Below are 19,316 nucleotides of genomic sequence, written 5' to 3'. Positions count from 1 at the left end.
TGCATGTATTTATATTCCAATTATATTGATAACCAAGGGAGTTCTAAAAGAGGAGGATGCCTGTGTGCAGCCTCTGCTGTCTGGGCCCCCTACTCTCTGCTGGGAGTTAGCGCAGTGCTGAAGGGTCTCAACACTAGAGCGCTCAGACCCTTTTCTGCAGATCCCCAAAAAATGGGGCAGCAGCAGCACAACATTGTGGAGTCTGAGCACTAGAGTGCTCAGACACCACTACACATGCACAGATCTCCGGAAAAATGGCACAGCAGCCATTTTTCCAGAGATCTGTGCATGCGTAGTGGTGTCTGAGCACTCTAGATTTCCGCAGCACTATTGCCACCATAGCTGGACTCCAAAGCAGAAGTATTTGGGGGCAGCGCATGCCTTGTGGGCCCTCTGGGACTCAGGGGGCCATGTGCACCACGCATCCTGCACCCATTATAAATATGCCACTGTTGATAACTCTATCAGAGATGTGAAAGAAGTGATACATTTAGAAGCTTTTGGACAGGCTAGCTTTGTGGATGTTAAAGCATGAAAGAGTCTAAAAAAATGGGGGGAAAAATAGAACAATTCATGTCTACCTTTCAATGTATCGACTATTGTTTTGCCGATCTTTTGCTTGTGCCGACCATTTGTCAATGTCGACCTAGTGCATATAAATCTATTGGTGTCAACCTATTGACTGTCTACATAGACATTGTCTGTGAGCCATTTGGATACACAACAATCATCTTTTTTTTATTAACAGCAATATTGAGTTGAGCTACAATTTATGCCCTCGCCCCAGCTCCCAGCTTTAAAAGCAAAAATATACAGTAGTTTAATTTGCCTCCTTAAAGTGTAACTTGGCTTTGCCAAAGTACAAATCTACTTCTTTGTTGCCTTGCTCCCAACTCTAAATGAGACCCTGAATGAGTGACATAAGCACTAACTGACATTGGGGGCGGACAACAGTCGCCAGCTTGATAAATGTGAAGCTACCAGTTATTGCTCCTCATTGTCAGTAATTTGCTTGTGTAAGATGCACTCACAGGAGCAGAAGATGCCATATAGAAAATAAGCGCACACACTTCTGTTGCAGGCAGAGTACAACATAATGCAAAATAACGTGCTCGCATGCACTAATGGGTTTCGGGTGTTAGGTCGGCAGTCAATATGTTGACCACTATTGGTCAACATGCAAAATGTCAACATGGTTAAAAGGTCAAAATGTTTTAGGTCAAACAAATTGTTGCCCATATCAATAATCTACATGGCAATAGTCAACATGATTTTTTCGGGATTTTTTTTTATAATTTATTTACGATCCACATGGACTACAACTTGAGAATGGTAAAGCCCGAAGCATGGTAAGCGAAGCGAGGCATAGGAGGGTATGCGTTATATTAATTGGAGGTCCACTCGACAAATGCTGACATAGTCACCAAAAACAGTGATCTCAAATCAAGCGTTTCCTGTGTTGACCATTTCCCTGCCAACCTATTGCTTGTGTCAACATTTTGTTATTGTCGACCTAGTATATGTTGACCTTTTTTTCCCATGTGTTGACCTTTTCACTGTCGACCATTCATGGTCGACCTAATGACTGTCGACTATAGAAGACATTTTTGCACAGACAGTATGTTATAAAATAACTCATTATCATTGATTACATCTTCTTCTAGGCTTTATAAAACATCAATAATATATTGGAATGTATGGTAGACGATACAGTGACCTATTTAGAAAACACATTGGTTCATGGTCTTTACCCTTTTCTGTGACCAATCTAAAACACAGATTAGCAGTCCCTTAATCCAGTAGAGTAGAAAACATCCCAAAGCCTATAGTATATTTTTAGAGAAAGTTTTAAGACATTATGTTAGTACATGTAGTGCTGTAGCCTAATAACAAGTTTCTTTTTTTTATAGAGACAAGATGTGGAATCCCAATTCAGTTAGAAAATGGCCACATTGAGTATAAAAATATCAATGTTGACAGCACAGTGAAATACCGCTGCAATGACGGGTATAGTCTGGAAGGGGAACATCTTGCCAAGTGCACAGAAAATGGGAACTGGAACCATCCTGCACCGATTTGTAAACGTGTGTGTTTATTTTACTTTCAATCTCTCTCTCTCTCTCTCTCTCTCTCTCTCTCTCTCTGTTCTAGGCTGTTGTTCCCAACCAATGTGCCATGACACAATAGTAAGTCCCCAGTGGTTGTCTGATGTTCTACCAGAGATGCGCTGCCCTCTAGACCAGGGCTGGGCAACACCGGCCCTCCAGATGTTGATGAACTACACATCCCAGCATGCCTTGCATCAGTTTCAGCATGGCCACATAGCAAAACTAATGCAAAGCATACTGGGATGTGTAGTTCATTAACATCTGGAGGGCCGGTGTTGCCCAGCCCTGCTCTAGACTCTTCTGCAGCTCAGCCTGTGACCTATGACTATGCAGCATGACTCATAGATCACTGTCCAGCTAGCCTGTCATCATGCTGCCAGCCAAGAGGGGCTGCTCACAGCTCTGTGTTGCTCCTCATGGATGTATATATTTCCATTGTCCGCCGATAAGGCAGTGGCTAAATCTAGTGACACTGGCCAGTGCATTTTTATAGATATATCGCTGTGGGGGACAGAATGTGGAATAACTGTCGGGAGCAGTGGGGAACAGTTGGGTAAATACTGTGGGGAGCAGCAGGGTACAGTGTGTGGAATTACTGTGGGGGCCAGTGTCTTTGCATTACTGTGCAGGCCAATTTGTATTACTATGTATATGGGCTAATGTGTTTGTATTACTATGGGAGCCAGTATATTTAATTAATTACTGAGTTTCCTCCCCTTGTGTGCGACTGATGATGAGCCTTCACAATTTGAAAGTCATGTTTGTTGTGAGTTGAAAAAGGTTGAAAATCACTGTTCTAAGGAAAACTCAATGCACCGAAAATTTGTATAGATACACACCTCTAAACTTTTCATTGATGGATATTTTTTGCAACTTCATACTCATTACAATTCTGAAAACCTGGACTTTGTTGGGAAATGTTGTATTTTTAAGGTTTTAATACTAGCCAAAATTCATGCTGAAACTTCTGGGGTTATTCAGACCTGATCGCTGGACAGCAAATTTGAAGAGCCCTGTGATCAGGTAATCGCCACTCAGGCATAGAGAAATCCCGCCCTATGGAAGCCATAGAATGATATTTCCCAGTGTGTGCAGTCTGTAGCCCAGGACTTCCTCGGCAGCTGCGACGTCACACAACTTCCCCTAAAACGCTTGGACACTCCCAGAACATATTTGGTTACCACCCACAAATGGCAGCTTTATGTAAATCAAGTTGTGTATGGCCAGTGATAATAAAAAAAAACAGGATTATCGCAGGATGGCCTTGCTCATGTGTTCTATGAGCCGTAAGCATGTGCAGTCATTTCATTATTGCCTGGACTATGAATTTGGGTCTGAATCACCCTGAAGTTTTTAAAGCCAGTAACTTACTGAACCACTACTTTATGTACATTGTGCTACAGTGCCAGCTGGGCAGCCTAAAGCCAAAGTCTCCTTCACATGCCACAAGCATTAGATCCTACATGCCAGTTGTATAACCTTTGTTACAGGCACATGGGCAGTATGAATGGCAAGAACCTGAGTGCCCATACATGTGTGTTTAGTAGCATTACAAGTAGAGATGAGCGCCGGGGCGGAAGATTTTGATTTTGATTCGTCTCCAGGATTTGGATTTGGCTTTGTCAAACAGCGGTGAAAGGATTTGGATTTTTTGTCAAAAAACATCCAAATCACGTATTTTGCAATTTTTTTGTCCCTAGAGTAATATTATCCTCAATAACATTAATTTCCAGCCCTTTCCAGACAATTTTGACCACTTTACAGCTCACAATGTTGTTTTCATTCAATTTAGGCCAAGGTCTGCAGCAAGCTGGATGGTTATTAACACACAAAATTTCTGACAGTATCAGTATGGTGTATTGGGGTGCAGTACACACAAACAATAAAGAGCTCATTTTTTTTAAAGTGCAGCTTGTATAATGCTGTGTGGAGGCCGAACAATCCCACACCCACCTTCTGACAGTATACTATGGGTGCAGTACACACAAACAGTGAATAAAGAAGAGAAAAACTGATTTGGATTTTTTTACTTTAATTATTTTTAATGCGCAGCTTGTATAACGCTGCGTGGACGCAGAACAATCACACACGAAAGTTGTGGTGTATACTATTGGGGTGTATACTATTGGGGTCAGTATTTTTTTTACGGACAGGGCTTGGATAACACTGCGTGGACCATGGAGGCAGAACAATCACACACGGAACTTGTACTGCTTCTGACAGTAGTATTTGGTGTATTGGATTGCAATGCAGCACACCACAGTGACCACACACCACAATAAAAAAAAAATTAACAATGAAAAGCTGACTGACAGCCTGCCTGTGTACCCCACTACACTGACTAACAGCCTGCCTAACACATGACCAGTACAATTACTACAATATAATTAAGTATATTAAATATATAATATAAAAGCTGACTGACAGCCTGTGTACTACTGACTGACAGCCTGTGTACTACTGTACCCCACTACACTGACTGACAGCATGCCTAACACACGACCAGTACAATTACGGTAATACGATATAATTAATTATATTATTATTTATATATATATATAATATTATTATTATATAACCCAGCATACAAACCCCTCTGCAGTCTGCACAGCACAAACCCCTCTGCACTGCACAAACCATCCTCTGCTGAGTCTGCACTGCACTGCCACAAACCCCTCTGCACAGCACAAACCCCATTACATGGCACAACACCCCTCTACACTGCACAAACCCCTCTAGTCTGCACTGCACAACACCCCTCTATCAACACTCTGCACAACACCGCTCTGCACACTAATAATTGATGTGACAACAAGTGATTGATGACAAGTTCAAGTTTGTTCAACACCCCCGCACAACGCCCAGACCTGCCAGGAGCAGAGCTGTGCGCAGCTGGAAGCGTGACTGTGAAATGACACTGAATTCTCGGGACACCGAGCTTTTATAGACTCTGTGTCTCGTGAGAATCCAACGCCAGATTCCCGCGTTCGGCTTTCCGAACAAAGCCGGAGACTCGCGAGCGTGGCTCGTGGTCCATCGGCCCTCATGTTCAGAGCGGTTCGGATTCCAGGGAATCTGATCTTCTCATCTCTAATTACAAGGGGAGCAACCTGCATATTAGCCAACCTTTAGTCAGGCCCTGATTTTACTTAAAATACTAGAATTCTGTTGATGAGATTTGAAAATGCCAAGCTGTGTAAAATGGCATGTGGGGTACCTGTTGTGTACCAACTGGCTCACTGCATGAATCCTTTCTCTACCATGCCAACCTCTCAAGATATGTGAGGTTTGGCTGGGTAGATTTGTTCTCTATCCTTCTGGCTTCCAGTGTGTGGGAATAGCCTCCGGGGGCTAAATAGACTTCTCTCCTTTGCTTTCAGGTACTGTACTTGTGGGCCCTTTATACAGTATGCCAACATCTCTGTGAGAGATGTTCAAAATATCTTCTATAAATGCCAGCGTCGCTCACATTTGTAATATAAATTCAAATAAAAAATGTTGTGTAAAAAAAGATTATAGTTCCTATATAAGTTAATATTATAGCTCATTATGGGCAATTTTCACACCAATTTTGACAAATTCACTAAATGTCTTCACATCTCTCGCACCTGTAGTGCAACATGTTGCACAATTACTTATTGTGTTGTGGTTTATATCCAGATCAGAATCAGGCGCAATGTGTAATATCACAGAGGTGGACAAGTTGGGGGCCTGAGTGGGCATCTGTCACATACGCATTTCTTTAAGGCTTTCTCAGGGTATGTTCACAATTCAATGGGATGTCCTGTAGAAACTCCTTTGCTGGCATAGTAATGCTTGGTATTTTTTTCAACATATTCGTAGATTGTATAAGAAAGCTCTGCCATGTATATATTTTTATTATTCAGAAAGTATTACAAGAAACTTTTTATAAAGTGTCCACTTACAGTAAAAAAACTTTATTGTGCAATAACCATGACAGCAATTTAATTTCAATTTCTGAAGATTCCCCTCTCTGATCCTATAGTTCATTCTACAATAGGTGAAGATGTAAAAAGTGTCTATGTATCATTTCAGAGTATTACAGAGTTTTATATAAGGGTCAATATTTAAAAGAGAATTATGAGAAAATGCTTAATTCAAAATCTATGTTGAGGTCTTTTGGGGTAATGGTATCTAAAGTATATCCATTTGGCCTCCCCACGGGAAATGCTTGCAATGGTATTACCTTCTCTACATGAATTCCTTTGTATGACTAATACCTTTACATTCTAACAGTGATGGAACCTTGTTATGTAACTCCCTGAAGTGAGCTACAGTATAGCACTGCGGGTGTCTACTCCCTACTTTATACTTTGGATGTGTTCTGATATTCTGATTTTAGTGCCCTTGTGGTTCTTCCTATATATTTAATGATAGACGCACTTTATATTTTTACCTATTGTAGAATGAACCTAAGGATCAAAGGAAAAAAAATATATAGTTCAGACATTGAAATGACATTACAGGTAATTGCACATTACCTTTTTAAAAATGGACACTTTGTAAATTTCTTGGGATACTGTTAGAACAATAAGAACATCTACTTTACATCTGGGGGGCTCCGACTAGTCTGCTTATAACAAAATTAAGGTTGATTAAGAGGAAGACATACTTGTACTTATTGCAGGTTTTGGCTGTGGAACTTCTAAAACACCAGCCACATCCACGCTTTAGTGTGTGTCTGTGTGTGTGTGTGTCTGTGGGGGGTCAATGGGTTGATGTTTTGTCTAGGGTGCTGAGAAGTCTAAACCGGCACTGGAAGTAACTAGAAGCAGGTGACAGAGTCTAGTGCACCACTGAGACCATCCCATTTATCACTATGGGGGTACAAGTGTCTTCGCGTTAGCATGGCATACCAAAATGCCACTATGATACACTTCTTTACAAAGCAACAACACAGCCGGACCCATCTGTATGTTCAAACACATTTTCTCCACCCCAATAATATATATTACAACATATTGTTTGATTTACTCTTTTTATTTGATTTACTGTTACTGTAATTTTCCCAGGTGTATATTATAATGCAGGCCATATCCCATTTCTCAGCTCTCACAGGGCAGGAAGTACTAAGCACCGTATCTGCGATGCTGTATATCCTGCCTCTTACCTGGTACATAGTAATGCCAGTATGTACTCACAAATGCAATTAAATTCCCAAAGGACAACTCTCCCCATAAGAGCTGTCCTTTGAGATAGAAGGACTTCCCGGTTTAGAACCCAGAAGTCCTTCTACACAAGCACAGAATTATGCAGTTGCAGCCAGGAATACTGGGAGAGATCTTCTCAGAAGGAAATCCAAAACAAAACTGTTGGGTAATGCCACATAAAGATGGCGTTACCCATCAGGACCAAGCTGTTTCTCATTCTGAGCTTGGTACATATGCAAAATGCATCCGGTTTTCGAATAATGTCAGTTTTTGGATTTCTGGGCAAATTTTAATTTAGTAGATCTAGCCCAAGGTGTGCTGGAGTTCTATATTCTAACTACTGTATTCACTTTAGATTCACAAAACATGCAATTATTTAGATAAAGCAGTGTTGTGTTCCCTCAGCTGCAAACATCAACTTGTTGCTGAAGTCAAACTGTTTAGAAAACAATTGTTTTGAATGTGAAATAAAATGCTCAATTAAATTGGAAGAATACTGTTAAAGGTGCCCATACACGGTGCGATGTACACCATGCTTTTAGTACTAGATTGCATAGCATCTAGTACAAAAAAACATACAATGTACTATTGTACCGTGCTTTTTGTACTAGATACCATGCAATGTAATAGCACGGGCTGCACAGACTTTGTGTGCTGTGCATTATAAATATACTGTATTCAGTCAAGTTTTCCATTCCTAATTTTGTATTGTGATATTTATTTTATTTTTGTTGAGCAGCAAACCCTTGTCCTGTGCCATTTGTGATCCCAGACAATGCAGTCCTTACAGAAACAGAGTTTTATGTTGGCCAGAAATTGTCTATTCGATGTCAAAAAGGCTACCGTCCCATAAGCCAGGCTGTTATAACATGCAATCCTGATCTAACCTGGACAGAATCAAATGCTAAATGTGAAAGTAAGTAATAGAACTTGTAAACATCAAACCTGTTGCCTCAATACAAATAAATGTCAGTATTCAGGGATTTCAATATTTTTGTAATGCAACAGAGGTGGAACTATCATTGATGCAGCAGGTGCATTGCACATGGGCCCCTGAGGACTGAGGGGCCCACTGCTGTGTGGCATATTGTGAACTTGCTTTGTAGTGGAAGGGGGGGGGGGGGTCCAAATTATATTTTTGCACTTGGGCAATCACTCACAAGTTCTGCCACTGTCATGTAATTATAAGAGATTTAGGCAAAAAAAGTTACTTTAAAACCAGTTTATGTTTGAAATCTTTCACACAATCCACACAACTAATAGTAACCAGAATACCTGTGAGAACCCTCAGGGGTTTATGTTCACCTCAGGCTTAATCAGCCTTCTGTGTTTCTGAAGGTGTGGTTATTTTTCCTTCAAATTAAACCCCCCTAATTATGTACAGAATAGTTGGGGCAACAAATAATTCAAGGATCAGCAGTAATTTTGCTTCCTTATTATTAGTGATGAGTCATCATGAGTATATTCTGTATTGTTTTGCAATTATCCAGTCACTACAAAGCACTATGTTGCTGACTGTGGATGATATTTCATATTCATTTTGAGCAAAGCAGTTAATAGGCATTACATTGTATTTCCCAATGCCAATGTAATTCATATAATTTATATTTTTTTACACAGAGAAGCATCGCACAGATCGCATTGATCCGTGCAGGCTTCATTAAAATACGGCTGGAAAATGTGTTGCAATATCCATGCAGTAAATGTGCATATCAGATAGAACTCTATGGCCATATACGGACAAGTTCTATCGATTGTGTAATTCATACACCCAGATTCGTCTGAGCTTGCTGTACATAAATACGGCAAATCAACCGAATTTGGCTGATTGTAAATTGGCCGATGCGGGGTTCCCGGCCGTAATTAAGATTGAATGGGTATGAATGGGTGCATTTTGCCCATTGCATCATCATCTTCTTACTATTTTGGGTTTACACTGATATTCTCCTTAACCACTTCATCCAGAGCAAGTGATTTAAGTGTAACTTATTATTACAATTTTAAATATATATTAAATTTTTTCCTCAGAAATATCTTGTGGTCCTCCGATTCATGTACCCAATGCAATGGTCCGAGGGCTGTTCCACCACTATGGAGACATGGTGACATATTCTTGTTACAGTGGGTACATGTTAGATGGGTCGTTTAGGAGTGTGTGCATGGAAAATCAGACATGGACTACCCCACCATCCTGTAAAGGTAATAAATATTAAATATTATTATGGATACCACCAATACTGCAGTTATGGGATATTTGCACATTTTAATTTCAACTTAATTATGTGCATTATTACTTTTATTTTGCAAAACTGGTGCATTCCTGCTCTATGAGATCTGCTTTCATTACTTATATACAGTAGCTTCAAGCTGTCATTCAGTCAATTATACCATACTGTACAGTAGTTGTTATTAGAGATAGTCAATTTCTTCTGTAGTTCTATTTGTAACAAGAAGCAATAGGCCTTTGCTACATACATTTTTAAGTTGTACTAGAATATAATAAATATAATCTGATTGGTTGCTATGGGCTACAACTCATCTTCAATAGATCTCCCTTCTAAGTAAATTTACCCCTGTGATATACTTTACTCTCCAGCAATTTGCCCAGTTTTGAATCCTGTATGATGATTTTTGGAACTAGCTGAGGTTTGTAGTATTATATTGGGCTCCCTCCTATTGCTACCAAAGCTACCTATCACACTCCTTTTTTTTCCCCTTCTGGTAGCCATGGCATGGTACCTGGTTGGTTGTCTCAGGTGGTAGAGGATAAAGGGCCAGATGCACTATTGTGGGGTACACACCAGGACGACCCGCTCACGATGCACATCGTGAGCGGGTCGTCAGTGGCTCGTCCGACCCGCTCACGATGACGCGGGGGGGCACGACCCGCTCACGATGTGCACCGTGAGCGGGTCCGATCCGATGGCGACCCGCACCCGGTTGTATGGTCGTCATTGAGATCCTACCTGCAGCAGGTAGGATCTCAATAACGACCGACCGACCCGCGGGACCGCGCATCGGATCGGAATCGCTCCACACCAGCTCAGAAAAGGGCCCAATCAGCACACAATCTGCATCCAATTGATCGGAATCGGATCTAGATTGTGCTGATCGGGCCCTAGTCGTCCTGGTGTGTACCCAGCATAAGCTTCAAGAGTGATAAAATGGACATTGATAAACAACAAGCCAATCAGCTTCTGCCTGTTATTTTTCAAACCAAGCATGTTTAATGGCAGGTAGGAGCTAAATGACTGGCTGTTTATCACTCTCCATTTTATCACTTTTGAAGCTTAGTGCATCTAGCCCAAAGTGTCCAAAAAGGTCAGATAAGGTTGTAAGTAGAGATGTGCAGGCTCTGATTTACTCTGATTTCAAAGCAGGATCTTATTGGCTATCAACAACTGTCATATGATTTGGGATAGCCAATAAGATCCTGCTTTGAAATCAGAGTAAATCAGAACCTGCACATTTCTAGTTGTACAGGCCCCATACATTAGGCCGACTTGTCCTTAGGATAAGTCGGACCCAATTCGCCTGTGAGCCGCCCGGCAGCTCCCCGGGAGACTCACATACAATTTGGCACTTGATGAGCCAATTCACATGTGATAAATCGCTTGCGATTTATCACATGTACGGGGAGCTGCAGCAGGCTGTGAGGAGCAGGGGGCAGGCGGTGATCCTCATCAGGGGGATGCCGGAGCGGGCAGCGGGTCCTGACGCTTTAACTAGCTGGCGGTTTACAGACATCAGCAGCGGGGACGGGCAGTGCAGTGGCGGACTGGCAGGTATTACATTTTTAAAATACCTGTCAAATGACTGGCCATTCTCTGATTGGCTGAGAGCTCTCAGCCAATCAGAGAACGGCCAGTCATTTGACAGGTAAAAAGCTCTCAGCCAATCAGAGAACGGCCAGTCAGTTGACAAGTATTTTAAAATTCTAATACCCACCAGTCCGCCACTGCACTGCCCGTCCCCGCTGCTGATGTCTGTGAACACACACCACCCGGTCAGGTCAGCACTCAACGGCGCCGCCAGCTAATTAAAGTGTCAGGACCCGCTGCTCGCTCCGGCGTCCCCCTTATGAGCGCTGCTGCTCCCCTGATTAGTCTGGAGGTCGGACGTGATCTTATGATCCTGATCCGATCCGATGCGCACGGGACCACGCATCGGATCGGATCAGATGTCACACATCTGCGATTTTGGGACGATATCACCGAGTTATCGGCCTAAAGTGCAGAAATCGGATGAAATCGTCCCAAAATCGCATAGTGTATGGGGGCCTTAAGTCAGGGCCTTTTTGTCGAAGCCCCAATTAGGGATCTTGCTTTTCTAGTCAGTTTAAAAAATATGTCCTGCAGGATCTTCTGTTAATAACATATAGCTTCTTCCTTGATTACACATGCCGTGGTGGCTAGCTTTGTCGCTAGCGACCGTGTCCACCCACACATTGGGCATGCACACTGTACAATACGCCCGATATGTCATTCCAAATTGGATGGAAATTACATATGGGCCCGATATCGGCCCAGTGTGTACCCCACTTAAAGCTATGTAGGGTATCCATAAAACAGTATGGGTGAAATTTAATAGGATGAGAGTAGTGCCAGATTAAGCCTTTGGGGGGCCTAAGGCACTTTAGACAGGAAGGCCCCCTTGCACTTGTCATTACTGACCGCAAACTGCATGGGAGAATATTACACTGTCAAAACACAGAGAAAGGCAGTATAAACTTGGTCAATGGGTAACTGCAAGGTGGATATATATACCACATGAAAAGCCTGTGTTTGTCCCTCTGCACCTTACTCTGTAGGAGACCTCACAGGGTCAGTGCTGCCTCTGATTAAAAACCCACCCATGACTAGGCTGCTGCTGCTGTCCTCCATGGGCCTGAGAAGCATGTAATGAGCTCCACCAATCAGAGCTCAGCACAAACCTCTCAGCCTCTGCCCTCTTGTGCAAAGTGTCATGGGACTTTGTCAACTCCCAGTAATGCACTGCACACTTGTGCAGCCAGTGTGCCTTGGCTCCCGATGCTCAGAACCATTAATCATTGTCACATTGGCAAATAGGTGAAGCTGTAGCACTACCCCACGCCCATGCTTAAAACCTTTAGCTAAAAAAATATATATATTTTTTAAATACATGCCAATCACAGGGAGCCCCTAGCTAGAGGGGGGCCCAGGGCTACTGGCCCTGGATGAGAGAATCAGATAGTGAGAGATTTGGTAAGAAATATCCAGTTTTTTTAAAGTGCCAATCATTTACACTTCAAAATCAAACTGGTTTTGCAGTGTAAATGATTGCCACTTTAAAAAACCTGGAGATTTCTTACCAAATCTCTCACTTTCTGATTCTCTCAACCTATAACATTCCCCCCTATGTGTATTTTATTTGCATTTATTTTTTTTTGGCCTATAAATCAGTAACATTCTAGCATGTATAGTTCCACGGAATAATTTGTCATACATTCCGGTGCTACAGTATGAATATTGTAGTTGCTATTGGTAATGTAGTACTTTTATTGCTGAAATATGTATAAACTAGGTGATTCATCGCGCCCTCCGGGCGCTCTTCACACCGTCGTGAGGGGCGTCGGTATGGGGGGACACTGGGGTGTATGTCGGTATGGGGGGACACTGTGGGGTGTATGTCTGTATGGGGGGACACTGTGGGGTGTATGTCGGTATGGGGGGAACACAGTGGGGTGTATGTCTGTATGGGGGAACACTGTGGGGTGTATGTCGGTATGGGGGAACACTGTGGGGTGTATGTCGGTATGGGGGGACACTGTGGGGTGTATGTCGGTATGGGGGGAACACTTTGGGGTGTATGTCAGTATGGGGGACACTGTGGGGTGTATGTCGGTATGGGGGGACACTGGGGTGTATGTCGGTATGGGGGGACACTGTGGGGTGTATGTCGGTATGGGTGGACACTGTGGGGTGTATGTCTGTATGGGGGGACACTGTGGGGTGTATGTCGGTATGGGGGGAACACAGTGGGGTGTATGTCGGTATGGGGGGAACACAGTGGGGTGTATGTCTGTATGGGGGAACAGTGTGGGGTGTATGTCGGTATGGGGGGAACACTGTGGGGTGTATGTCGGTATGGGGGTGACACTGTGGGGTGTATGTCGGTATGGGGGGAACACTGTGGGGTGTATGTCGGTATGGGGGGGACACTGTGGGGTGTATGTCGTTATGGGGGGAACACTGTGGGGTGTATGTTGGTATGGGGGGAACACTGTGGGGTGTATGTTGGTATGGGGGGAACACTGTGGGGTGTATGTCGGTATGGGGGACACTGTGGGGTGTATGTTGGTATGGGGGGACACTGGGGTGTATGTCGGTATGGGGGGACACTGGGGTGTATGTCGGTATGGGGGAACACTGTGGGGTGTATGTCGGTATGGGGGGGACACTGTGGGGTGTATGTCGGTATGGGGGGACACTGTGGGGTGTATGTCGGTATGGGGGGAGACTGTGGGGTGTATGTCGGTATGGGGGTAGACTGTGGGGTGTATGTCGGTATGGGGGGACACTGTGGGGTGTATGTCGGTATGGGGGGACACTGGGGTGTATGTCGGTATGGGGGGACACTGTGGGTATGGAGTGTCTCGGGTCTCCGTCACTATGAGGCTGGGGCGATCCCGGTGACCGGGGGTCCCTGTGATGACAGCATCTGGAAGGCCGGCGGGCGGGGGGGGGTCTGTGTAGCCGGAAGTGGCGCTGTGCGGGGCTGGGGGGAGTGTGGGTGACGCAGACGGTGACGCAGCCGCTGCCGTGCCCGCGCTCTGTGTGTGGGAGTGCGCGTTCCCGGGTACCGCTCCGTTATTATCAGTCAGAGAGCGGCGGAGACGGGACACCACCCACCCCGGGACCTCCCCTCCCGGCCGGCATGCCGAGCCCCTATGTCCCGGGTCTGCTCCTGATCCCCCTGTGCCGCCCTCCCCCGCAGCATCTGCCCCATCCACCCATCGTCTGCCCCATCCATCCCCTGCCCCCAGCATCTGGCCCATCACCTGGCCCCAGCATCTGCCCCATCCACCCATCATCTGCCCCCAGCATCTGCCCCATTCATCACCTGCCCCCAGCATCTGCCCCATCCATTCATCACCTGCCCCCAGCATCTGACCTATTCATCACCTGCCCCCCTCCCACCCATCCTTCTCTCATTCGCCAGTACACCCAGTATCTGCCCCCCCTGACCATTTACCCCTCACCACTCCCGCCACACCATGAATTCCCCCCCCCCCCAGAACCTCTCAAACTCACTTAGCGACTGCCAACCAATGCAGCGCAATTCTGCTCCTCTGTCATAGCCGGCAGGAGTCGGACCGCCTTGACCCATCAGGACCATACTTGCCGACTTTTCATCTTCACTTTGCGGGAGACCAGGGAGAGGGCATCTAATTAGGGGGCGTGGGAGCTCTCAAATGTAATTTGGATAGCTCTGCCCATGGCCACCCCCATTTTACGGCATTAAATGGGCGTGGCCATGGGCGGAGCTATGGAAATTACATATAGTACATCTAGTACCGTAGCACTTTCTTAAGGAACCCTGTTAAAGAAAAAAGAGTGGGGAACAGAGGGAGAGAAGCAGGAGGGAAGCACGAAGCAGCCAGACGCTATCTTACCATGTTATCTGCAGCGCTGCCTTCTGCTGCTTGTGCCGCTCCCTCTGCTGCTCCTGCTCCCATAGCTGCCCCCTGCTGCGCTGCCGTTGAAGGCAGTGTAACCACTGCTGACAGATCCCCGGCTAGATTACCGCGACGTCTGGCCGGGACTTCGTGACGATGGGTGGATGGGGCAGATGCTGCGGGGGAGGGCGGCACAGGGGGGATCAGGAGCAGACCCGGGACATAGGGGCTCGGCAGGCCGGCCGGGAGGGGAGGTCCCGGGGTGGGTGGTGTCCCGTCTCCGCCGCTCTCTGACTGATAATAACGGAGCGGTACCCGGGCAGCCATCGGAATTAATTGTGCTGGCACCCCCCTCCCGGCGCGGAGAGACTCCCAGCAGACAGACACTTCCGCACACCAACCCCAGTGCCGGCTACCTCCATTCACTTCTGGACCGGCTCACCTCACCTCACACCACGAAAAAAAAAAAAAGACATGCAGCTGTCAGTAGGCTTATTATCTGCCGCGGCACCCCTGTGACAGTGCTGCGGCACCCAAGGGAGCCGCGGCGCACAGTTTGGGAACCACTGAGAGGCAGAAGGGGGGCGGGCGTTGCAGGTGTGAGTCAGAAGGGTGGGCGGGCGAAATGTCCGGCGGGGCGGTCTATGAGGTGGGGCCTGGGCGCGCGGTATGTAGGTGCCCTATAAGCCGTCCGGGGATGAGTGTGTTGGGGGAGGGGTTGTGGGAGGTAAGCAGCCGTGCATGGAGTTAGTGGGCAGGCATGGGGAGTGTTGGCCGAGGAGGGGTGTGTGCTTGTGGAGAGCATGTAGGACGGAAGTGCGGAAGTGCCTTGCTTCTGCAGTGTGGCTGACGGTGGATGGGACTGTCAATCACCCGTGAAACCCCGCCCACCGTTTGCCACACTGCGTTGACTGACAGATCTGGCCAAATATATAAGAGATATGTGTTGCGTTTCAGAAGAAAGTAGTTTCACAAAAAAAATTCAGCAAAAAAGTCCTCTGTAAATACAATAAAAATGAAAACTGCAGCATATAAAACAATCATATTTTTTTTACTGATAAGAGCTTGAGTTCTAAGGAAAGAATGTAGCAAAAGATAAATTATTAACATTAGAAGAGTAATTCCATAAGCTGAATCATAGTGTATGTATAAATGATAAAACATATAATAAAATTCTTTTAAAATCTTTACCTGATGCATTGAATGATTCTGCAGAGGGCATAAATATACATCTATAAAAGCGTGTATGCATATGTATATATATATATATATATATATATATATATATGTTTTTTTAGAACTTCACACTCTGCAGTGCACAATATGCTTTTTATATACTGTATGGTTTATTTGCTAAGCAGCGGTAACCCATTTTTCCAACATTTTTGTCTAGAAAAGGGTCAACGTTGCTTTTCTCCCAAATCTTATAGATTTCTCTTTCTGTCCCTCCATTCATGTATTACATTACAGCCCCGTAACCTTCTATGGGACTATGTAGTTAGGGGGTGATTCAGTATCATTCGGTCCACAGCGTATTTGTGCCAGGTACCCATGATGCAGCTCAGCACATGCATATTGGTGCTATTACCACAATATCTCCAGCGCAACCCGGAGCCAGAAGCAGGACTAGTGTTGTCCCCGCAGTGAGGGATAGGGCAACGCTAGCCCTGAGCTGTCGAAAGCTGCCGGGGCGATTTAACGCCTGGGCAGCTGTTAAAACATTGCCCTGGCCGCTAATCACTGGGGGCGGATTGCAGGGGACAGCCCCACCGAGCGTAACTCGGTAGGCTGTCACTAGCACACTGTAGATGTGCTAGTAATACATTAGGGATGACGTAATCCCCTCCCCCCCAGTTAAGTAACTTTAAGTGCATTTCTGCACTTAACGCTGGTTAATACATCTGCCCCCTTATTTCTTATTTAATTTTTTGGCAGCATCTTCCCTTTAGTTTAAACTACTGCTCTCATCACAAATGAATTACAGTGAAGTAAAACGTAACATTGGTTTGGTGTTTTAGCAGTAATAGTACACCCAGAGAAATCATTGGGGTTTTTTCAGACCTGATAGGTTCCCTGCTGATTTGCAAAGCCCTGCGATTGGATAGCCAGACTCACCGGAGTGAAATTCCATCCTGTGAAAGGCTACAAAAGGCTGTTTACCATGTAATGAATTTTGATCGGGCTGGAGCTGATGTCACACTCTCCCTGAAAATGGGCACACCTGTGTTTTCGATGACACTTCCAGAAAACGGGCAAGTGATTCACACAAACGTCAGTCTCCTGTCAATCAACTTGCGAATGGCCAGCGTTTAAAAATGATGCTGGATCTCATCACTGGATGGCCTCGCTCATACATACTGCTTGCTGTACACATGCACAGTTGTTCGATTATTGCCCGGCCTACAAAGTTGCTGTGTAGCTATCAGGCCTGAATAACCCCCATTATGCATGAGCTACAAAACGGCAGAATCATCTGGCACTTAAAGACAAGTTGAGTCTATATTTTGCATAAAGATCATGATGTAGTAGGTGCTGTTTTTCTACTGAAACAGTAATAAATAAATGGTGATACTGCATACACTTAAGGCTAAAAGGTTTACTGGTAATTCTCTAAAGAAAATGTAATGTGATTCATATTCATTAGCTCTATGTTGTCTATCCCCACCTCAAGGATAATAATGTCTAATCTCACTAATGTCCTGGATAAAAAGCAGTTATCAGCATTATGTTGATTAGTAAAAGAATTAGATACTATGACAGTATAATTTCTGTACACAATAGGCAAAATCAATATATTTTATAAGGTGATGCATAGTGTTCCCTTTGTGTTTTGCATAACAGACAAAGGAGGTATCCTATTTGCCCTGTTCATTTTTCTGCTGAGAAATTCCCATTTGTTGTGAATAACACATGGGATGATCCGGTATCTAACAGTGCGTGTCCCAAGGTGACAATATTCAAGGTCATGCCACGAGGCCACACCCATCCAATGGTTCCCCCCTCCACCTGATGCCCCACCTCATTTTGTTCGCAGCAGATCCCGATTTGGAACCTCTGAAAGTTGGGAGGTATGCCCAGAGCATGTAATGAAGGAGACCCATGCTTCATAGCAGTGCCATCAATGGGGGGTGGAGAACTCTGCTATGCCAAACAGCCCCATGCCATAAAAGGGGCATTTTCTCATTGGAGGGGCATGGCTTCACTGCATGTTCCATTTTTAACACTCCTCACTGTGCTGCTGGCTCATCCTACATTTCAGGAGCTGAGCACTACTGTACAATAATGTCACAGTATAACAATCGACTGCCGATTACTGTGAAGGAGCCAGCATTTTGGTATTACCCCCTCAGAGGGTGACACCCAGTGCAAATTGCACGCCTCTAGTGATCCATCTGGTCCATAGAACAAATAAAGTCAGAAGTCTTAAGGCCCCCATACATTAGTCCGACTTGTCCTAGGGACAAGTCGGACCTGATTTCACCCTGCAGCTCCCCGGGAGGGGGACACACGATTAGGCACTTGATGTGCCAAGGTTTGCATATGATAAATCGCATGGATTTATCATATGCAGTCCCGGGGAGCTGCAGGAGGAGGGAGCCATGCGGGGACATCAGTGGGCGGTGGATGCCGACTAATAGAGAGCCGAGCAGGGGGAGGCTGCATAGGGAGCCAGGCAGGAGGCACTTGAAGCTGTTGTGGTGGGGTGACAGCAGGAACAGGGCGCCGGGCAGGGAGGATGACGCTGGCTGCCTGGCAGCGGTGGGAGCCAGCCCGGGAGAAACAGATAGATAACTTGAAAAAAAAAGCCCATACAGATGACTAGCAAGCCATTGATTGGCTGAGACCTCTCGACCCCGATCCTATACGCACGGGACCGCGCATCAGATCGGACGGGGTGTCTGCAAGTGCGATTTGGGCCGATTTCACGGACCGATTCGTCCGAATTGGGTTAAATCATGCCCAAATCGCATAGTGTATGGGGGCCTTTACATTTTTACCAGAATCTGACAATGCAAATTAGAATACTATTCTGGTACTTGAGCTGGTCACTTCTATACCACATAAATGAGAGGTGGTATACAAGACCAGTGTCATGTTGGTGCCAGATTGGCGCTATGCAGCTGCATCTCTTTTACATGACATGGCAGTAGCCTCTTGCATTGTATCACAGCCAACTGCGCATGTGCAGGTCTCCGGATACATGGCACCCACCATGTTCATGAGACAAAATTCCCACTGCGCATGCGCAGTTGCCATTTTGTTGGAATTTTAGGTACTTATGTAGTATCTGGGCGTCCGATTTAGAAATCGGATCGCATTGCATCGCATGCGACCAAATCGTATGCGATGCGATGGTCAAGATTTTTCCATAGGATTCAATGTTAAAATGGTCTGAGT

At 45.2% G+C, this 19,316-nt stretch overlaps 1 protein-coding gene across 3 annotated transcripts in view; it reads left to right on the top strand.

Annotated features, from left to right (window-relative positions):
* The window catches only part of SVEP1 (sushi, von Willebrand factor type A, EGF and pentraxin domain containing 1), a 323,106-nt gene that overhangs the window by 292,189 nt on the left and 11,601 nt on the right, over positions 1-19,316 (top strand). For 2 of the 3 annotated variants that reach the window (XM_083183977.1, XM_083183959.1), the window contains 3 exons: positions 1,911-2,084; positions 8,019-8,195; positions 9,308-9,478. In XM_083183977.1, coding sequence (XP_083040103.1) covers positions 1,911-2,084; positions 8,019-8,195; positions 9,308-9,478 — 522 coding nt within the window. Of the gene's footprint in view, positions 1-1,910; positions 2,085-8,018; positions 8,196-9,307; positions 9,479-16,977; positions 18,486-19,316 lie in introns of those variants that run through there. The other variant, XM_083183968.1, reaches the window with a different exon arrangement.

This window comes from Crinia signifera, chromosome 1 (assembly GCF_055691185.1).
Source record: "Crinia signifera chromosome 1, ASM5569118v1, whole genome shotgun sequence".
NCBI classification, from domain to species: domain Eukaryota; kingdom Metazoa; phylum Chordata; class Amphibia; order Anura; family Myobatrachidae; genus Crinia; species Crinia signifera.
The sequence above is the reverse complement of the archived record's forward strand: the minus strand, read 5'-3'. Positions and strand labels throughout refer to the sequence as shown.